This window comes from Mytilus trossulus, chromosome 1 (genome assembly GCF_036588685.1).
Source record: "Mytilus trossulus isolate FHL-02 chromosome 1, PNRI_Mtr1.1.1.hap1, whole genome shotgun sequence".
Classification (NCBI taxonomy): domain Eukaryota; kingdom Metazoa; phylum Mollusca; class Bivalvia; order Mytilida; family Mytilidae; genus Mytilus; species Mytilus trossulus.
The window spans coordinates 3,951,130-3,971,668 of NC_086373.1; the positions used below are offsets into that span (position 1 = coordinate 3,951,130).

At 33.0% G+C, this 20,539-nt stretch overlaps 1 protein-coding gene across 1 annotated transcript; it reads right to left on the reverse strand.

Annotated features, from left to right (window-relative positions):
• Positions 1-10,685: 10,685 nt before the first annotated feature.
• On the reverse strand, positions 10,686-12,135 carry LOC134706279 (uncharacterized). The gene is made up of 3 exons (XM_063565061.1): positions 11,960-12,135; positions 11,674-11,745; positions 10,686-11,198 (listed from the first exon to the last, which is right to left on the reverse strand). Exons 1-3 carry the CDS (start codon positions 12,072-12,074, stop codon positions 10,705-10,707), a joined length of 681 nt encoding a protein of 226 aa, XP_063421131.1. The 5' UTR covers positions 12,075-12,135; the 3' UTR covers positions 10,686-10,704.
• Between the last annotated feature and the right edge of the window lie 8,404 nt (positions 12,136-20,539).

Genomic DNA, 20,539 nt, shown 5'->3' on the forward strand with positions numbered 1-20,539 from the left:
AACGCTTTGAATTGCATGAAAACAAACGGAGCGATATCGTATGCGTCGACAGATTGAACGTCTCGATATGTAAAAAATAGATTTGGTATGATTGCCAACGAGACAACTATCCACAAAAGACCAAAACGACACAGACATTAATAACTATAGGTCACCGTACGACCTTCAACAATGAGCAAATCCCTAACCGCATAGTCAGCTATAAATGTATTCATTACTCAACATTTGTACATGGTAGAGGTATTAACGAAAGAGGAATTTTTAAAATGAGTAAACTTAAAACGGCTTTCAAATTTGTACACATATATATAGGTTGATTTTCTAAGCACTGTATACATATTTTAACGCCTGGTATTTCTTAATCATAAGAAATCCGATGGACAAGGTATAATTTGCAGTTGTATATTTATAAGAACGTCTGAGTCAGTGACAACTCTACAACAGATGTATCCAGCGGATCACAAGCAATGATGGTGATGCATGGCTGTGTACATTCTATATATACAACTCGTCTAAAAATCAACCCAATATTTTAGATCTGTAAATTTGCTTTCGCAAATTTATGTTCTTCCCTCGCCGGGATTCGAACCCATGCTACTGAGATATCATGACACCAAATCGCCTGCACTGCAGCCGTCCCGCTAGACCGCACGACCACCTGGGTTTCACAAAAATAAAGCTTTTGGTGGCCGTGTGTTAACTTTCCTCGTCAGTGTTAATCTAGCGGTGTACTACAGTACATGATATATAAGGCATGGAGATATATATATATAAAAAGAATGTGGTAGGATTGCCAATGGAACAACTCTCCACAATAGACCAAAATGACACAGATATTAACAACTATACGTCACCATACGGCCTTCAACGGCCACATAGTCAGCTATAAAAGGCCCCGAAAAGACAAATGTAAAACAAGTCAAACGAGAAAACTTAAAGCCTAATTTATGAACAAAAAATTAACGAAAAACAAATACCTATCACATCTACAAGCGATAACAACTGAATTACATGCTCCCTAATTCGTACAGGCACATACATAGAGAAAGTGAACAGGATGTTTGTTTTCTCTGAAATTCCTAAATTCTAATACTTGCATGATCACATGGCATTTTAGAGTAATTGTAATGACTGGTTGTTCAGAGTCCGATTAATGTGTACGGGTAAAGTGACACGCTGAATGTTATTTTGAGAATAAGCACGTCTAAAAATCATCGGGTCGATGTAGTGCAATGTATGGTTCATGATCTTATGTGACGGGTTCCACGTGTGGAACTGGATCTACTTATCCTTATGGAGCACATGAGTTCTTCCCCAGTTTAAGGTGTTGCTTAGTCTTCAGTTTTCTATGTTGTGTCTTGTGTTCTGTTAGTTTTCTGTTCTTTTTTCTTTTTTCTCTATGTGTCATGGTGTGTAAATTTCTGTGACTTTATTTCGAACTTTTCTTTAATTCAGTTTTATGTTGTTTCAATCTTTCTCAAATCCATATGATATTGTAAGTGAGAATTATCGAACGTTAGAATACGGAACTCGTATTGCTACTTTTAAAGACTTTCGAACGGACTGTGCCGTTGTTATTATTTTATGGACTTCCATAATATGTAATATGTAATAATATAAAGGACGCCTCCGGAAGCGGGAATTTCTCGCTACATTGAAGACCTGTTGGTGACCTTCTGCTGTTGTGTTTTTTTATTTTGGTCGGGTTGTTGTCTCTTTGACACATTCCCCATTTCCATTCTCAATTTTAACTTTGATTTATGTAATTATATTGATTTAGTTGGAATTCAACAATAGAACATTGAAAGTACAACCTGTGTATTTCTTATTTATACAAACCTACCGCTAGTACCCCTGTGTTGTAAAATTACAATACGTCACATGACGTTGTATGTTTATTTTTTATCTATGATTTAGAACATTCTTCTGGTAGGTTTTGCTCCTCCTTTACATCAACTCTTCCACACCTGATTGAAAGGCAGAATCAATCAACCATTAATTTTGTCTGTTTTCGTGAAAAATAGTACTTCTAGTAATTGAATACTTAGTAAAAAAAAATATTATTCAGACACAAGAATGATTTACAATGAAAATGATTGTAAGAGAACAATAATGCCTATGTAAATTTTAAAATTGTTTGTATGCACATTGGATGACAAATCTATGTGACGTATAAAGTTTTCTCACGTCAGACACACAAATCAATGAATGTGTTTGTAGATATATGTTTTTGTGTTCTGTTTAATTGTTCCTTTTAAAATTGTTATACGATGATGACTAATGTACCCATATTTTGACTATTTTATTATTTTATTGTGTCTGTTTAGTTAACGCATTAATGTAAATGTAACGGAATCTGACGAGACTGTCATCAAAGTGAGAGGGTTAGCGCTATAAAACAAGGTTTAATCCACCACTTTCTACATTTGAAAATGTCAGGAATTTGACAGTTCTTGACCCTTCGTTTTTGATGCGTTTTGTTATTTGATTTTGCCATGTGATTATGTGCTTTCCGAATAGACCACTTTCGAGTTCATCCGTCACCGGCAAAAACTCGTCAATTATACACGCCTTTATGACGTCATTTACCAGATAGAGGGGCTCGCCTGTATTCCTGCACTATTTACGCGCATCAAGCGTCTTAGTGATCGTCTTTGTGCAGGATAAACTAGAAATAATGGTTGCTCTGTAGGTACTTACTGACAATTCCCTAATGACAGCAGTGTTGATTGTCAATTTAGAGAATTCAATTTGCCGAATAATTCGTACAATATAGAATTATAGTTTTCCAACCACTCGCTCAACATTGGAAGGAAGTGACGACGCCCCTAAACGCACAAATGACGATGATAAAGGCGCGTATAATTGACGAGTTTTTTCCGGTGACGGATGAACTCGAAAGTGGTCTATTAATTTTCCTCAAAGTTCAGTATTTTTGTGATTTTACTTTTTAATTCAGAAGTAAATACGAGCTTTAGTGTTCATACTTAGGTAATTTTATATCTTTATTTTCAATAAACTATAAACATCAGTATTGAGAAGACACATGTATGTACAATATGGCAGAACTAACAACAACATTGCTGAGATAATATATGAACCAGGAACACATATACCTGTGTTGATAATCCTTTAAATTATAAATATTTTATTTAATTCTAACTTGGTTTGTATGTCCCATTTTCGATAGTAGAGGGGCATTATGCTTGCTGGTCTGTGTGTGCGTTCGTTCGTTCGATTGTCCGTCTGTCCCGCTTCAGGTTAAAGTTATTGGGCAAGTTTTAGGTGAAGTTGAAGTCCGAACAATTTGGAATTTGTACACATGTTGTCTATGATATGATTTTTCTAGCTGTAATGCCAAAGTAATAGTTTTTATCCCAATTCCACGGTCCACTGAACATATAAAATGATAGTACGAGTGGGGCATCCGTTAACTATGGGCACATTATTGTTTAAGACATAATATTCATGTGTTTTTAAAAAAGATATTTGCATTTTTGGAATAATAATGTGACATATGAAGTTTCTTGTTTTCTCAATGTATTTGACACATTTCCAATTTTAATTCTCAATTTCATTGCTAAATCATTTTTTGTAAATCATAAAATAAAAAGTTTAAAACTCTATCTAACCTGTTCAAAGGGAAGCTTGCGATTTGTTGTGCTAAACCTATACACATCGATAGATAGTTTGTTCACATCCTGGTGACGCATTCATTCTGGAGAAAAACAAAAGAAATAAATTGGATTTATTTTTCATTCATCCTTACAGGACATTGTCTATCATTTACGAAATAGGCCAATAAATTTAAAACTATTTATAACACTGCTATTGAAATTTTCATTTGTCATGTTAAGTTCTTTAAGTCGAACTTAAGACCATATCTTTCACACGATTGAAGAAGAATGGCTGCATGCATAAGCCATCAGTATTTATAAAGGTGAATTACGTACACAGGCTAAATATTGGTATTTTATAGCTTTGTGTCTTGTAAATAAAACATGTTTACCTACTATCTATGGGCTGACTTCGAAACTGTTTGTTTTGATTTTAAATTTATTTTTAGTAAGTTTTACTTTTTACTTTTGTGATTTGTTTTGTTTATATATATACATTTTTTTAAGTACGTTGTTTATGATTTTGTAAGCCAAATAATTTTCTTTTTTAAAAAAAAAATCAACTTCAAAACGTTTCAATAGACAGATAAACTGAAAAGCCCAAAACAAAAAAGTATAAGTACTACTTTAGCAATATCAGATATAGAAATCACAGATACGTGAAATCACTATTGCAAATATAGTAATAGCATATACGCTTTCATCCTAGTAGCAATAGAAACAATAGAAAGAAAGAAATTCCGTTTCAATTAGTTCGAACAGGACGTTTTCTCTCAGTATCGAAATAGGCCGATACATTTAAAACTATTTTTAAACACGGCTATTGAATTTTACTTTTGTCATGTTAAGTTCTTGAAGTCGAACTTAAGACCATATCTTTTACACGATTGAGGAGGAATGGCTCCATGCATAAGCCATCAATATTTATAAAGGTGAATTACGTTCACAGCTTAAATATTGGTATTATAGAGCTTTGTGTCTTAAAATTAAATCGTTTTTTATCTTCTATCAATGGTCTGACTTCCGAACATATTTGTTTAAATTTTAAATTTACTTTTAGGAAGTATTTTGATTGTATATATTTTTGGTTTTGTTTTGAACGTCGGTTATTTTGATTTTGTAGGCCAAAGCCTGAATAGCTACTTTAAGTGGTTTTTTTATAGTTTGCTTTTACGTAGTATAAAACTTTTATCAGTTGTGCTTTGTCGATAGACAGATGTCAATCACCATAGCGTTAGCTGTTTTCCTATTTCAACTTTCTCGTTGCAGACTAATGTGTTTATGGGTCCTTTACAGGTTTATGCATTTGTTTCAAATGGGCAAGCTTATTAATAAATATTGTATTTATTTCTCTTTTAGTCATATAGACCCCAACGTATTCGGGAATTTATACAGCTTTATGATTCATTTCACTATATGTGTGTTGTTTTAACGTTCATTGTGAAGGTTGACAATGAAATGTGCTTCGAACATACGAAATTTTAAAAATGTTATTTTTATATCAGACATTTTTTACGGGCAATTTCGTATTTTCGATGTATCAATCATTATTCACGATTTCTATGTCAATAATATAAATGAATTTGGTTTGAGATATATTTCATTGTCTTTGATATTTCGATTATGTGAAATGATAAGCAGTATTTGTTTATGTCAATATCGAGGACATTTTTGTACCATCTAAATGTTAGGCAGCTAAATGTCATCAAAGTACTTTTTACAATGTTTTGACAATTAGCTATTTTAAAATCCTCGTTCAATTCATAACTGATTTGGTCTTTCAACTGTTTTGATTAATGTCAGTTTGTTTTCGACTTATGAGTAAATCTCTTTGGTATCTTTCGATACTTCTTTGCCTCTTCGTTTTTTTTTTATTTGTGTGTCGTTTGAATGTCGTTGACATATTATCCATTTGCCTTTTATTCATAACCAACATTGATGGACAACATATATTTCTAATCCCATAGCTAATAAATCGAATGATATTCAACAGCAACAGCCATGAGGTTAACTGCGGCACCGAATGCGCATAAAAATTGACAGATTGAACGAATAGAGATTAGTTTTCTGCAGCTATGCTGGTGATTAAAATTACGGATTAACACGTTTAAATTGAACACTTCGTATTCCGTAAGCTCTCTGTCATTGTCCTACGGTATATATTTCAGACGTCCAAAAACTGCTTCTGTTGAATACACGACAACATCATCATATCTGCATCTCAAACAGGCACGTTTTCCAGGTTCTATTCTACTCATATTTTTTCTGATACAGTATGGCCATTTGTTTTTGTTTACGACATAAGATATCCGTCATGATATCATTAAAACGGTTGCTTTTGTAGACCCAAATAAAGCACATGGCATAACATTATTGGATAAATTATTTGTAAATGATTGGTAATAAGCCATTTCCTATTCGACACCATAATTTTTTCCGCTCTTTGTGTTTTCTCCGTCTTTGTAGACATTAAATTCAGGATTATTTGGTAATCATTGAAATTTGTTGACCTGGACCCACCCATCTACAGGTGATTTCCGGCAACACATTCTAAAAACATTGATTTATTTTTTCACCAAAAGAACATACGTTACAATTTCAGTTTTTGCTACATTGATTTAACAAATAGCTTAGTTTAATTTGCAATTTGTTAATTTGTTTTTTATTCAATACCTTCTGAATTTTATTTATCACTTTTTTTAAAAATCCTTTCATAACGATTAAACAAAATTATATGTCACGCTTGGCACTTGTTTTTATGATTAGAGTTTATACCAGATCCCTGATAACAACCTACCATCATATATAAGATACGACCCCTTTGGACATGGAGTTTTCTCTCATCTAAAAAATGTCTCGCCTGAGTTTTCTGGAGAAAACAGGACGTATAAAGATTTTTGATAAAGATTTTATCCTTATCAAGGTGCAATTTTTATAATTTTATCAGGTTTAACATCCCATGCCACGTAAATTCAACGTTAATATGAATAAATATGATTGAATAGTTAAGTTCTTACAAAATCGCCTAGGCAACATGTGGAAAAGAAAACAAAACACATAGCATCTCTGTGAACATGCATTGATGGAAGATATCTCAGGTTCCACCAATTTGTCCTTCAAAGTACCAACAATATTTTTTTCTAAACCCTTAACTTTCAAAATGCCATATTAGTGTAGTCTATTGATTATAGAATAAGATTCTACATGAAATGTATAAGAAGTTGTTATTAAAAAGCAAAAATATATTATTTGCTTTAAAAAGGTAAAACAAAAAATACGGAAACAATGTTAGATTCAAAAAGTTGAAGTCCATTAAAAAACCCAAACACTGTCAACCAACGTAACAAGTGACAAACAACTGCTTTTTCATATCTGTGTACATACATTTTCTGAAGCTTCAGGTTTGAAATTTCATACTAAAACTTTTGTCAATCATTTCCTTTGGTAGAAATATCAAACTTTAGCTTCAGACTCGAAACAGACGCACGAATCTGAAGAACACAGCAGATATATTACAGCAGTAGGAGAAAAAGAGATAAAAAAAAAAGAATTCATACATAAGTGACATAACCAGTGTAAATAGCACAACAGTATATTCATGATAAATGCATTCATTCTTGAATTAACATAAGAAATATTTGACATTTTCTACAAAGGGGACAATATCTATAATTTTCTGGAATAGGCCAATCGAATCCAATTTATGTGTTATAATTATTTTTGATTGGTCATGCATAATTCTTAACATTGAACTTCAGGCCATATCTTTTAAACGATTGAAGTGAAACAGCAGCATGAACCACTTATTAATATTTATAAAGCTTAATTACACACACAGGCCACAACTATTGGTATTCTATAACGTTTTGTACATAACGTTTTTTAGACATACACTAAATGCGCTGATCATGACAATTATAGATATTCACTATTGTATTCCATTTACGAGAAAACAAAATGCCAATTACTGAATGTATTTGAACTTTTGATTATGCCATTCCATTATGAATTTCTCTTGGAGATCGGTATTTTTGTTATTTTACTTCTTAAACTTTTAACTGTTATCAAACCCAAGACTATGCTGCATTAAGTGTTAACAAAATAAGTTCACTTTTTTAATAGACTTTCTCAAAAATTTTATAAGTAGGGCTTACTACTATAACACTACAATAGATTATTTTAAGCTTGTCCCATAAATTTATACATGTCTAAGATCAGGAGCCTCATTAGTCCATGTTTTTTGTTCTTAGTTTGTCATTTAGGAAGCTATGGTTTTGCCAGTATGTCTTTGTTAGTCTATAGTTTTAGGAAAATTTAGATTTTGGCATATCGTATACACACCTATATATATACAATATTAGGTCAATGTCAGAAAAACGTCAACTTTTTGTAACACAAATTTCAAACTTTTTTTCATCCTTTAAAGAATCCCTGACTGTGGAAAAAGTATTCCATGATAAAATTGACATTACACAAAATATAGCTGTGGTACTATATTGAGGAAATGAACACAACTAATTGCAGTATAGATATATATTAAATATAGTATGCTGACCTAAACCTGAAGCGAGATTTTTCAAATTAGAGTTATTCACCCTTCTGTTTTAGATATAGGTGAAATGTATTTGTAACTGGAAAACCATAATAGAAAAGGCTATAGAGACCTTTGATTACAAGTCCCTGGTTTTCAAATAGAAACGAGTTCATGGTAATGTTCAAAATTTTGTTGGCGTATTGACAAATCAAAACCAACCATATCCCAAAAATTATTTAAACCCAACTGGTCATTGAGAAATTTTACAACGAATATCTTTGGTAAAAAGTGTGCGTTGACATTCATTGGGTGTTCTCAACCCTTAAATAATTAGAAGAGGACCGAAAGATACCAAAGGGACAGTCACACTCATAAATCTAAAACAAACTGATAACGCCATGGCTAAAAATGAAAAAGACAAACAGACAAACAATAGTACACATGGCACAACATAGAGTACCAAAGAATAAACAACACGAACCCCACCAGAAACTAGGGGTGATCTCAGGTGCTCCGGAAGAATAAGCAGATCCTGCTCCACATGTGGTTGTCGTATTGCTTATGTGATATCAAATCCGGTAAATAGTATAATTAAACTGTGCTGAATTTATAACCCAATAACGGTAAATAGTAGAGACATGGTTTTTGATCTGATGTCCTTGGTTTCTGACCTTGAAATTAAGGTGAAGGAAGAAGATAGTTTTGGTGTTCTAGATTTTGACTTTTGGTGTAAATTCATATTTATACATTATAAAGTCATAGGGTGCTTGTATTACGTTGGTAGATAGACGACCTAAAAAGAGTCAGCCGGAAGTGCTCTATTGTAAATTGGAAGTAGCCTCCCATGTTATGATTTCAAAAAAGCCTAAAACTATATATTTTTGAAAAAGGAAGTGATAATTTGTAACCTGGAAGAAGCAACATATCTCCTTATTACAAGCAAAATTGTATAGCAACCATCGCTTTTTTTTAATCAGCGTAAATTAAGCTATTATTTACACCGGAAGTGACTTTGATTGTACAGAAAGTGAAATCCTGTCTCCTTTGATTTATACAAAAGTGTTTTAAGCATTGCATTTTTGGCAATCAGTGAGATAAATTAAATTTTAACATCAAAGAGTTTTAGTTTCATATCTAAATAATCTCATCATAGATACCAGGACCAAATTTAGTATATACGCCAGACGCGCGTTTCGTCTACAAAAGACTCATCAGTGACGCTCGAATTTAAAAAAATTAAAAAGGCCAAATAAAATACGAAGTTGAAGAGCATTGAGGACCAAAATTCCAAAAAGTTTTGCCAAATTCAGCTAAGGTAATCTATCCCTGAGGTAGAAAAGCCTTAGTATTTCAAAACATTCAAAAATGTGTAAACAGTAATTTATAAATATAACCATATCAATGACAATTCATGTCAGTACAAAAAATGCTGACTACTGGGCTTGTGATACCCTCGGGGAAATAAGTCTCCACCAGCAGTGGCATCGACCCAGTGGTTGAAAATAAACTCATCATAGATACCAGGACCGAATTTAGTATATATGCCAGGCGCGCGTTTCGTCTACAAAAGACTCAGAAGTGACGCTTGAATCCAAAAAAATTAAAAAGGCCAAATAAAATAAATAAACTTGGGCGGAAAGACATTCATTTGTTACCTTTTCATTCTGTTTGTTTTCTTCAGAAAGACTTTCAAATCATGTTTATTTCATATTGTATTTTATAGGATGTTGTGTAATTTTTCTGAAGAAAGAAGTTGTGGTTTTAAAAAGTAAGGCGATACTTAAGAAGTTAACAATGCTAATTATCTTTTTTGTGGTGCATGCATTGATTTTATTGATTGGTAGACATTCCATATCCTTTGTATATCTATAAAATTTAGTCAAAAACCAAAGCATCCCTTTTAACGACAGAAAAATGACGAAAGACAAAAACGTAACTCTACAAAGAAACTAAAGATTAAGCATAATAAAATCTTTTAGAATAAACTTAGAAGCCTGACTTTTATTGTAGAATGTATTGTTGGCCTCTCGTTTTGTGTCGTTGACGTATCCCTTACATCTGTTTTTTGTACATGCTAATAATGCGTACATCATATAACTCAACGTTTGCATTGTTTATTTTATATTTTGGGGCGTATTGAAGCTAACTTTGCGGTATATGATGTTCTTAGTCTTGAAGGTTGTACGGTGACCTTCAGTTGTTAAATTCTACTTCATGTGTCTCTGATAATGGGAAATTATTTGATTCGCAATCATGCCACATCTTCTTATTTTTGAATTACTGAGAGATATTCTATAGCAACAACCATGATCATAACTTCGAACCAGGATAACCCTATGTTATAATATAGATTGAAATAAAAATCCTTTGCCTATGCTTTAAATTAAAGATCTATTTAAAAGTAAAAAAAAATAAAATCGCAATATCTTTTCTTTTTTATCTTTCAAGTACATATTTCAAAACGACATTAAACTATTCAATGTCGTTTTAAAATTTGTAAACTACCAATAACATGAAAAACAATGTTAGTGCTTGCATATATTTTAATTCAGATTATGTATTTTTTTGCCAGTTCGAGCAGACAACACATGTAAGCTCCCTACCATTAACGTACGGTGGACATTTCAAACTTCCACACGCAGCTTCCACTGGATACACGACAGCCTCGTTACGGTCTGCATCTCCACCAGGCACAGAATCCAACTTTTCATCAACACAGATATATTCTGATGGCGTACGGCCATTTCTACTAGCCTGCGACATGAGATATCCAGAAAATTCTTTATGCCATCCGGTATGACATGTAACTTTACCGGGTACCATCAAGACTGTCGATCTTTTAGACTGGCAAACAGCACATGGCATATCTTTATCATGAAATTTCATTGAATATGGCTTATTCTGACCGATTTCATATTCGATACCATATAGTCTACCTGTCCATGTGTTCACTCTACCATCATAATATTTCCATTCAGGAACCTTTGGTAAACACAGAGCATTTGCACCAGACCCACCAATGTTGTGGCGCTTACCAGCAGCATATCCTACAAAGAGTTCAATTAAATAGAAAATGCACATTATTAATATCTCTCAGTCAGAAACAACTCTGGATTCTGATGTTACTTAGTTGCCGTTCGTTGGTGTGGTTCATAAGTGTTTCTCGTTTCTCGTTATTAATATGAATTACAGTGGTTTTTCCCGTTTGAATAGGTTTTACTCTAGTATTGTTTTAGGGCCCTTTATAGCTTGCTGTTTGGTGTAAAAGAAGACTCCGTTTTAAAGACCGTAATTTGACTTTTATAATATTGCGAATCGAGAGTTGTCTCCTTGGCACTTACGTCACATCTTCTTATATCTATTTTAACATAAAGTAAACAAGTCACATGACCGTAAGTACACTTTTCTTATGAACTTTGGAAAGTGTTTTTAATTAAGACATCTGATTTGTATGCACACTTTTTTAAATTCATTAAATGTTTCTATAATGGCGCTTTTAATAGAGCCACAGTAACAACATACCATCATAAACTAGCTTTGACTCCTCTTGACATGATGTTTTCCCCCATCTAATATACGTCTCACCTGATTTTCCTAAGGGAAAAAGGATCATATTTAGATTTTTGATGAACATTTATCATTTATTAAGGCACGAATCATGTTCTACACCGAACATATAAACACAAATATTTGAACGTTATTATTTTTACAAATCACATAGTAACATTAAAACGAAGAAGATTTGCTGTCTATATAGTAAAATAACATAAGCAATGTGTGAAAAGGAGCAACATAACATTATTATTACCCAGAATGGATTGTAGATCTTCCAACTTCCTTTCAATTTCTTCTATGAGATATTCTGGCTCTCCAGCTCGACAACAAACACAGAAAAAAAGTACAACCAAACTGATCTTCAACATGATAATTCGATATCTTTACCAGAAGGCTATCAGTACGTGTAATAATACAAAAGAATGTTAACTTTTTTCATTATTGATGTAAATATTTTATGTTTGTTGATGCAACAGATAATGCAACATGAAACCTGTAATTACAATAGTGCGTGATTGTTTTAAATGTCATCTTGAATTGAGATGATATGAATGAATGTTGGATACATCGTTAATCCTTAAACGAGGGTCTTCTTAGGCAAATTCTTTTAGTCAAGGTACAATAAATCTATATATTAACAGATCCAAGGACAAACAGAATAAATATTCAAATATTATGTGACTTTATATATCAGGATTATACATCAAAAATATAAAAGGCAAATTCACAAAAATAATGAACTCCGAGAAAAATTCTTAACGAAAAGTTTCTTATCAAATGGGAAAATCAAGTGATAAAACACATCAAACGAATAGACAACAACTGTTATACTCCTGACTTGGAACAGGCATTTTCAAATTTAGAAAATGGTGGATTAAACCTGGTTTTACAGCTAGCTCTCACTTGTATGACAGTCGCATCAAATTACATTATATTTACAACGATGCAAAAAGTTCCCAAACCTGACAACAAATCACAAGGAAGTCAAAATCACATTAGTTTGTTTTTTTATAGTGATTTAGATTATATCACAATGTTGACAGCTGTGTCCCTATCATGACATTTTTACCTGTTGCAAGATACTTTCAAACTCTAGAAATAACTAGACCAATCCACAAAAAACACCAAATAATTGTCTAAATCAGTCTGAGACTGTTTATATGATTTGGACGTAAACCATATAAGATTCGGAAAGAAAACATAAGTCGAACTCAAGATTTGCGAAACAATGATTTAATCTTTACATATTTTTTTTCAATCCGACTTAATGCTTTATCACAGAATTTAATTAAATGCATTATGATACTTTTTGTTCCTTGTGTAGTAGCTATAAATTATTTAGAAAACTAGATAGTTTTACTCCCACTGCGTCAATAAACATAGCAGCTAAACCGAAAAGCTCATCAATTACCCAGTCCTTAGCATACAAGAACAAGTAAAACAACATGTATTTATGACAAACAATCACATTCTTCCCTAGAATGTACAAAATGTGGACAGAGAAACTCTTTTCAATCTATGAGTTTGACTGTCCCTCTGGTTTCTTTCGCCCCTTTTCTATAATTTAAAAGAGTAAAGTATGTTATAATTGCTTTGGAAACCAGAAATGCCGCTCGCTACTTAGTTGTAGGAAATGCATCACATTCGCCTTTGTTTTAGTAATAATAATCAAGAGCAAAACAGCGTACGAACACCATAACCTTTACTGCAAAATACAAAAGTAAATACACTAGAGAGCGATAATGATGCATTAACATTTTACACGTCGACATTGAGTATTACAAAGAGCAGACGTTTTATTAAAGATAGCCACCTCACCAGTTTGAATGGATAACAGGTCAGTTACAGCTAATATTCTTTCAGATGAATAATCTCAGGAGTCGTTTATAAGCGAAGAATAAGACGCTTAATTGAAATTAAAATCAAATGAAATTTCTACAATTACCCTAACAGGCGGAAACTCGGATGAAAAAGAACAAAAGAATCGGAGCTTTTTGTTAGAGAAGGCGATAAATGATTACTGTAATGTTTACTATAGTAACAGTTGTTTTTAAAGTTGATAGAAAAAAATGAATTAAAATTTTATTCTAATTTACGCTCAGGATAAAATTTGAATATCACGGCCCAGGCCATGTGTAAATGTCCAACAATCTACGGATTGCAGGAATTATTTCTTAAACAAAGCATTTTATCACTATCAGGAGTAATCGAAAACGTTTCAACAAAAAATACTGAAATCAAATGTAACTCAAAGGGTGCAAAAAGTCTATAATGTAGACGAATTGTAACATAATACCTTTTCAATCGATGGCACAAATGGAAAACGAACTGTCATATATTTGCCTTGGTTTCGGTTTTCTCCGAACTGGGGGTTAAATCCTTTTGGATTATTAGTGAAGCAGGCATTAAATATTCATCCCTTTGGTCTTGGAATCTTTCAAAGTTCTTTTTTGAGAAAAGGGACTGATGAAATTTTAGTCTTAGTCGTAGTTACAGGCTCTGAAATATCGTTTATTTCAGAAATAAAAATTCCAAACTTGTGTGAACTTTGCATATTTATGCTTTGGCAGGCGAGATCAAATATGTATTCAAAATTGAAATCGTTTAGTGTGATATGTGTGATATACATTCGCTTAATGAGAGTATCCCTATAGTAAAATGCGTGGTTCATGTCTAGAAGTGAGATGGAAGAATCTGTATCAATTGTTTTCTAATGCAGAAAGATATATAGAAAGGACCCTAGCAGAAACATTTGGATTGTAATTGAACGAGTATCGTCAATATGCCTGTATTTGAAATCAAATGAACTAGCTTTTTTGATATTCTTGATTTCAACAAAATTTTGAAACTCTGGGTCTGATGAAAATAAGAAAAGGTCGACCAGGAGAGGTTCATTGATGGTTTCCATTGGAATGCCAATAACTTGATTTTAAATTCAACAAACATCAGAAACTCAAGCATAATGATAACTTAATCTTCGGTGTATCATTTTATTTCTCATTTAAAGAAACCTTTTAGAATGATACCAAAGGTATCTTATATTCATAAATCACAGCAATTTGGTTCAAGTTTCCAATAAATCAATTCAAACATACATTTCCATTTACATATGTTATTATAATACATGTATGAAAATAAACCTAAGATAAAGTCTTTAAATCGGGACTGACAAAACCAGACATTCTCAATTTTGATATTAATAAAAAAAAAAAAGGAACTTCCTTTTATCAATCTCACTAACAGTGCAGTTTCTAGGAAAGCAATGCAAGCTAATTTGAGGTAGTTTGTATTGGAAATCCTCAAAATCCAAAAGTCAAAAATATGGGTCGACGACTGTAAAGACGGATGGATTGATGGGCTTCGACATATATCGCTATATGTAATGTCTAATATCAGAGTATTTTGATATCAGATCAAGTAAGGGAACATGCATACAACACGAGAGAATCCCTGCCAATGAAATGGAATAATATATGAAATGTAAAATCTCAAAATACTGAACTTAGAGGAAAATCATTTCGAAAAGTCCATAATCACATGGCAAAATCAACAAAATAACAAAACGCATCAAAAACGAATGGACAAGAACTGTCATATTCCTGACTTGGTACAGGCATTTTCAAATGTAGAAAATGGTGGATTAAACCTGGTTCTATAGTATGGTAATAGTATAATTGAGATACATTTATTCATGAAACAAAATTCCCATACGTTCATTACAGCACCCTAAACTGCAAAACAAAGCATTAATTGCATGTTCTTCATTCTAAAACACAGAAAGTTACCACCATCTTCTACATCAAGACGCTCCTTAACAGAAATTGTTTGCTCGATCTCAATAACGCTGTATCTCTTCACTGAAGTACACGCAAGCTGTAGGCAAAAAAATCATATAAACTGCAAAGAGAAACTAATCTAACAAATAATATCATAATGTTTCAAACAATAACTGCGTAAAATACAGGACCAATACAAGCATTATGACACCAATGGACCTAAGTTAAAGACTTTCATCAATTGTATGAATTTGGTCAGATATTTGAGATGATACTTCCATGACAAATATACGTTTAACATGAACAATACTAATGTCACAGCTAAAGTGAGGCCAGTATATATCCAAAACGAATATATACTAAAACGAAACTAAAATTTTGGAGTGGACCCTTAACGGAAACATCAGTTCATCAATAGGTCATTTTATTTACGACAGCTTGAAGGCTTATTTTAAAGAAATAAAAGATGCAATAGTACATCATATGAGTAAAAATTGTAGAAAGGTTTTAAAAAAATCCGTCAGCCCATTATTCCATTAGGAACAGATGCTAATATAAATGTTTGACGGAAAGACAAAAAACAGATGAATGAACAGGCAGATAAATGAACAAGAAAACAAACGGACGTCCCATCCTTATATACCTCGCACCTTGGAAATCAAGGAATTCAACAATTGTATTCTCAGTCGTGAGACAAATGTCCCTTTCAGTAGAAACATTGTTTTTCTTCATCTCATACAATAATACAGAAGTAGGATATGATAAATTCAGAACGAATTTGACCTGTCAGTGTCAGTGCAAATGATATTTAAACAAAATCTATTTACATATGATCAACTGATTATAATCGAATATATTATTACTTTTACCAAATCTTGATATAAACATCAATTGACATTTTATATCGTCTTGAACGAATGCAAATAACACTCTATAAATTTCGTGCGTCCGATGCCTTTTTCCCATTATCGGAAATTCCCAATCCCTAACATTTCAAAGAAATGCATATATGCAAAGAAATTCCATATGACCAACAGGAAGCTAAAAATAATAGCCAGATTCAGCGAAGGTCAACTTAACCTGGAGGAGTTTGCACCTAACGAATTGGTTGACTGTTATGGAATATCTATTTCACAGATGACGCCGAATATATTCCTATTGTCCGTCCCCTTTTCCTGGAATGTGACCTTTCGAATTGGGCTTATCTTCGGGTTTGTGCTACCATGAACAACAAACGAATACCCACGTGTGGAGCTGGATCTGCTTGCCCTTCAAGAGCATCTAAGATCACTCCCATTTTTGGTGGGGTTAATTTTGCTCAGTCTTTAGCTTTCTATGTTTTTTTTTTGTACTGTTGTTTGTCTGTTTGTCTCTTTCTTTTTAAACATAGCGATGTCAGTTTATTTTCGACTTATTAACTTGTGTATCACTTTAGTATCTTTCGTCTCTCTTTCACTACCACTGTCTCGATCGCTCTGCTAATGGACATTTTAGATATCATCCACCCATTAGCATAATATGCATGAATTAATGAAGATAAAAAAGGATACTTCCTCGGTCGTTTCCAAGTCTAAAAAAGGACACCATCGACACTTTGTCGTCTGAAATAGCAGGTGTCCTCTCATCACCATGCTTGACAAATATCATGAATATGACACATCTAGATTACCATACATATGATAAATGCAATAATCACCATACGCACTCGTGTGAAGTTCCTCTACACGACCCTTTATTACTGTTAATTACACTGCCTCATTTCTTAATGTAAAACCAAACACTGCAAACCGATGTAAGTTTAATAACAGGTGCTTAATTCGCTAGCAATTTAACTAACAAAAAACTTACTTTACCAGAAGCTACAATGATCTGAATAAAAAAATCAACATATCTCGTCTACGGATTTGACTTTAACCTTTGCCGACTGGTATGTGTCTTTGAAACGAAAGTAAACGTGAATACAGCCATAGTTCAGACATCAACAGTATTTAAATTGGTCAACTTTGCTTCGTGAAAAAGAAAGGGCAACGTAGAAATAAGTATATTATCATAGGGATTGATAAATTGTATTTTGTAAAATAATCACTCTGATTCAAACAAAAATTTCTCGGAAACTGACATTATTAAGATTCTTTGTTTCTTGATTGACAACATATTAGTTACGTTTGGAGGATATGATTTTTAACATTCAATCGGCATTTCCATTGAAACAATAAGTACCCCTCTTGCCGACTTGTTCCCTTATTCATATGATGCTGACTAATACAGAAACGTATCAAAAAGAAAGGAAAGAAGTTTCTTCAACTTCACTTTCCGATGTATAGATGTTTTCTCACTATATAATTCATAATTTGGTGACTATGTTGAACGCATCTGTACAATCGAACTCGAAATAAAGGATACAACTTATGCAGTTAATATATAAAAGAAGATGTGGTATGATTGCCAATGAGAAAACTATCCACAAAAGACTAAAATGACACAAACATTAACAACTATAGGTCACCGTACGGACTTCAACAATGAGCAAAGCCCATATCGCATAGTCAGCTATAAAAGGCCCCGATAAGACAATGTAAAACAATTCAAACGAGAAAATTAACGGCCTTATTTATGTAAAGATATGAACGAAAAACAAATATGTAAAGCCTGCCTTATATCTTGAATTTAATCTAGAAATCAAGAAGACCCCCTATAGCATTTGCCAGGGGAAATCAAGCATAATGAAGGTTTGTCAGGAGGAAACCCATTGCAAACATTACAATCATAAAAAGAGAGTGGTTGCCAAACATAGGACTTGAAACAAGAACTGTTCGAGATTAGGGGACCTTTGCTTACGAACAAAAATACAGTGGCCCGTATTCAATATAGTGCAGAGCCCGCCAAAGTTTGAAATTAGCATCGTGGAGGAAGATTCATTGTTCCAATGGAAATCGGTTTATCTTCCTTGACCCCAGCGTAGCTCGGATTTGAACCAAATCGAGCATAATTGGGACAGTATTGAAAGTAAAGTGCGCGAGAGGACACCAGCAGTTCAAACACGTCATGAAATAAAGAATGCTCTTCATCAGGAATGGTTGCGGTTACTTCAGCAACAAATTAGTCGTTTGGTGGCAAGAATCAGAATAGGCGGTTATCCGTTTGAATGGAGACTGCACCAATTACTAATTCTATGGCGTATAACAATCAACCATGATGTCAACAATCATCGTAAGATTAATTTTGAAATGTCTGACAGTGTAAAGTTGGACTACAGTAAATGTTATAAAATGCATTTTTTTGGTACAAAAAAAAACCTTCATATTGTTATCAAAATTGTGGTTAGAAGAAGCATTTTTTTTCATACATTGTTTATTCGTTTTATCATTAACTATGTTTCGATATTATTTTACAAATAGTTTATCATATTCTATCAAGAATAAGAGACTGAGTTTTTAAGGTTTAAAAAATCAAGGTGTTGCAATTCTTTTTTCCATGTGTATAATAAGAAACTAGAGGCTCTAAAGAGCCTGTTTCGCTCACCTTGGTCTATGTGCATATTAAACAAAGGACACAAATGGATTCATGATGGTGATGTGTTTGAAGTTCTTACTTTACTGAACGATTTTGCTTCTTACAATTATATCTATCATGAACTTTGCCCATTAGTAACAGAGAACTATATTTGGTAAAAATTTACATAAATTTACCAAATTAATGAAAATTGTTAATAAAATTTACTATAAAGGGCAATAACTCCTTAAGGGGTCAATTGACCATTTAGGTCATGTTGACTTATTTGTAGATCTTACTTTGCTGAACATTATTGCTGTTTACAGTTTATCGCTATCTATAATAGTATTCAAGATAACCAAAAACGGCAAAATTTCTTTTAAAATTACCAATTGGAGGGCAGCAACCCAACAACCAGTTGTCCAATTCATCTGAAAAATTCAGGGCAGATAGATATTGACTTGATTAACAATTTAACTTCTTGTCAGATTTGCTCTAGATGCTTTGGTTTCATATTTATAAGCAAAAAACTGCATTTTACCCCTATGTTCTATTTTTAGACGTGGCGGCCATCTTGGTTGAATGGCCAGGTCATCGGACACATTTTTCAAACTAGATACCCCAAAGATGATTAGGCCTAGTAGTTTAAGTGGAGATTTTGTAAAAGATTACTTAGATTTATGAAAAATGGTTAAAGATTGACTATAAAGGGCAATAACTCCTAAACTGGTCAATTGACCATTTTGGTCATGTTGACTTATTTGTAGATCTTACTTTGCTGAACATTATTGCTGTTTACAATTTATCTCTATCTATAATAATATTCAAGATAATAACCAAAAACAGCAAAATTTCCTCAAAATTACCAATTGGAGGGCAGCAACCCAACAACCGATTGACCGATTCATCTGAAAATTTCAGGGCAGATAAATCTTGACCTGATAAACATTTTTATCTCTGTCAGATTTCCTCAAAATGCTTTGGTTTTTGAGTTATAAGCCAAAAACTGCATTTTACCCCTATGTTCTATTTTTAGCGGTGGCGGCCATCTTGGTTGGTTGACCAGGTCACGCCACACATTTTTTAAACTAGATACCCCAAAGATGATTGTGGCCAAGTTTGGATTAATTTGGCCGAGTAGTTTCAGAGGAGAAGATTTTTGTAAAAGATTACTTTAATTTACGAAAAATGGTTAAAAATTGACTATAAAGGGCAATAACTCCTAAACGGGTCAACTGACCATTTTGATTATGTTGACTTATTTGTAGATCTTACTTTGCTGAACATTATTGCTGTTTACAGTTTATCTCTATCTATAATAATATTCAAGATAATAACCAAAAACAGCAAATTTCCTCAAAATTACCAATTCAGGGGCAGCAACCCAACAACCGATTGACCGATTCATCTGAAAATTTCAGGGCAGATAGATCTTGACCTGATAAACATTTTTATTCCATGTCAGATTTCCTCAAAATGCTTTGGTTTTTGAGTTATAAGCCAAAAACTGCATTTTACCCCTTTGTTCTATTTTTAGCCGTGGCGGCCATCTTGGTTGGTTGACC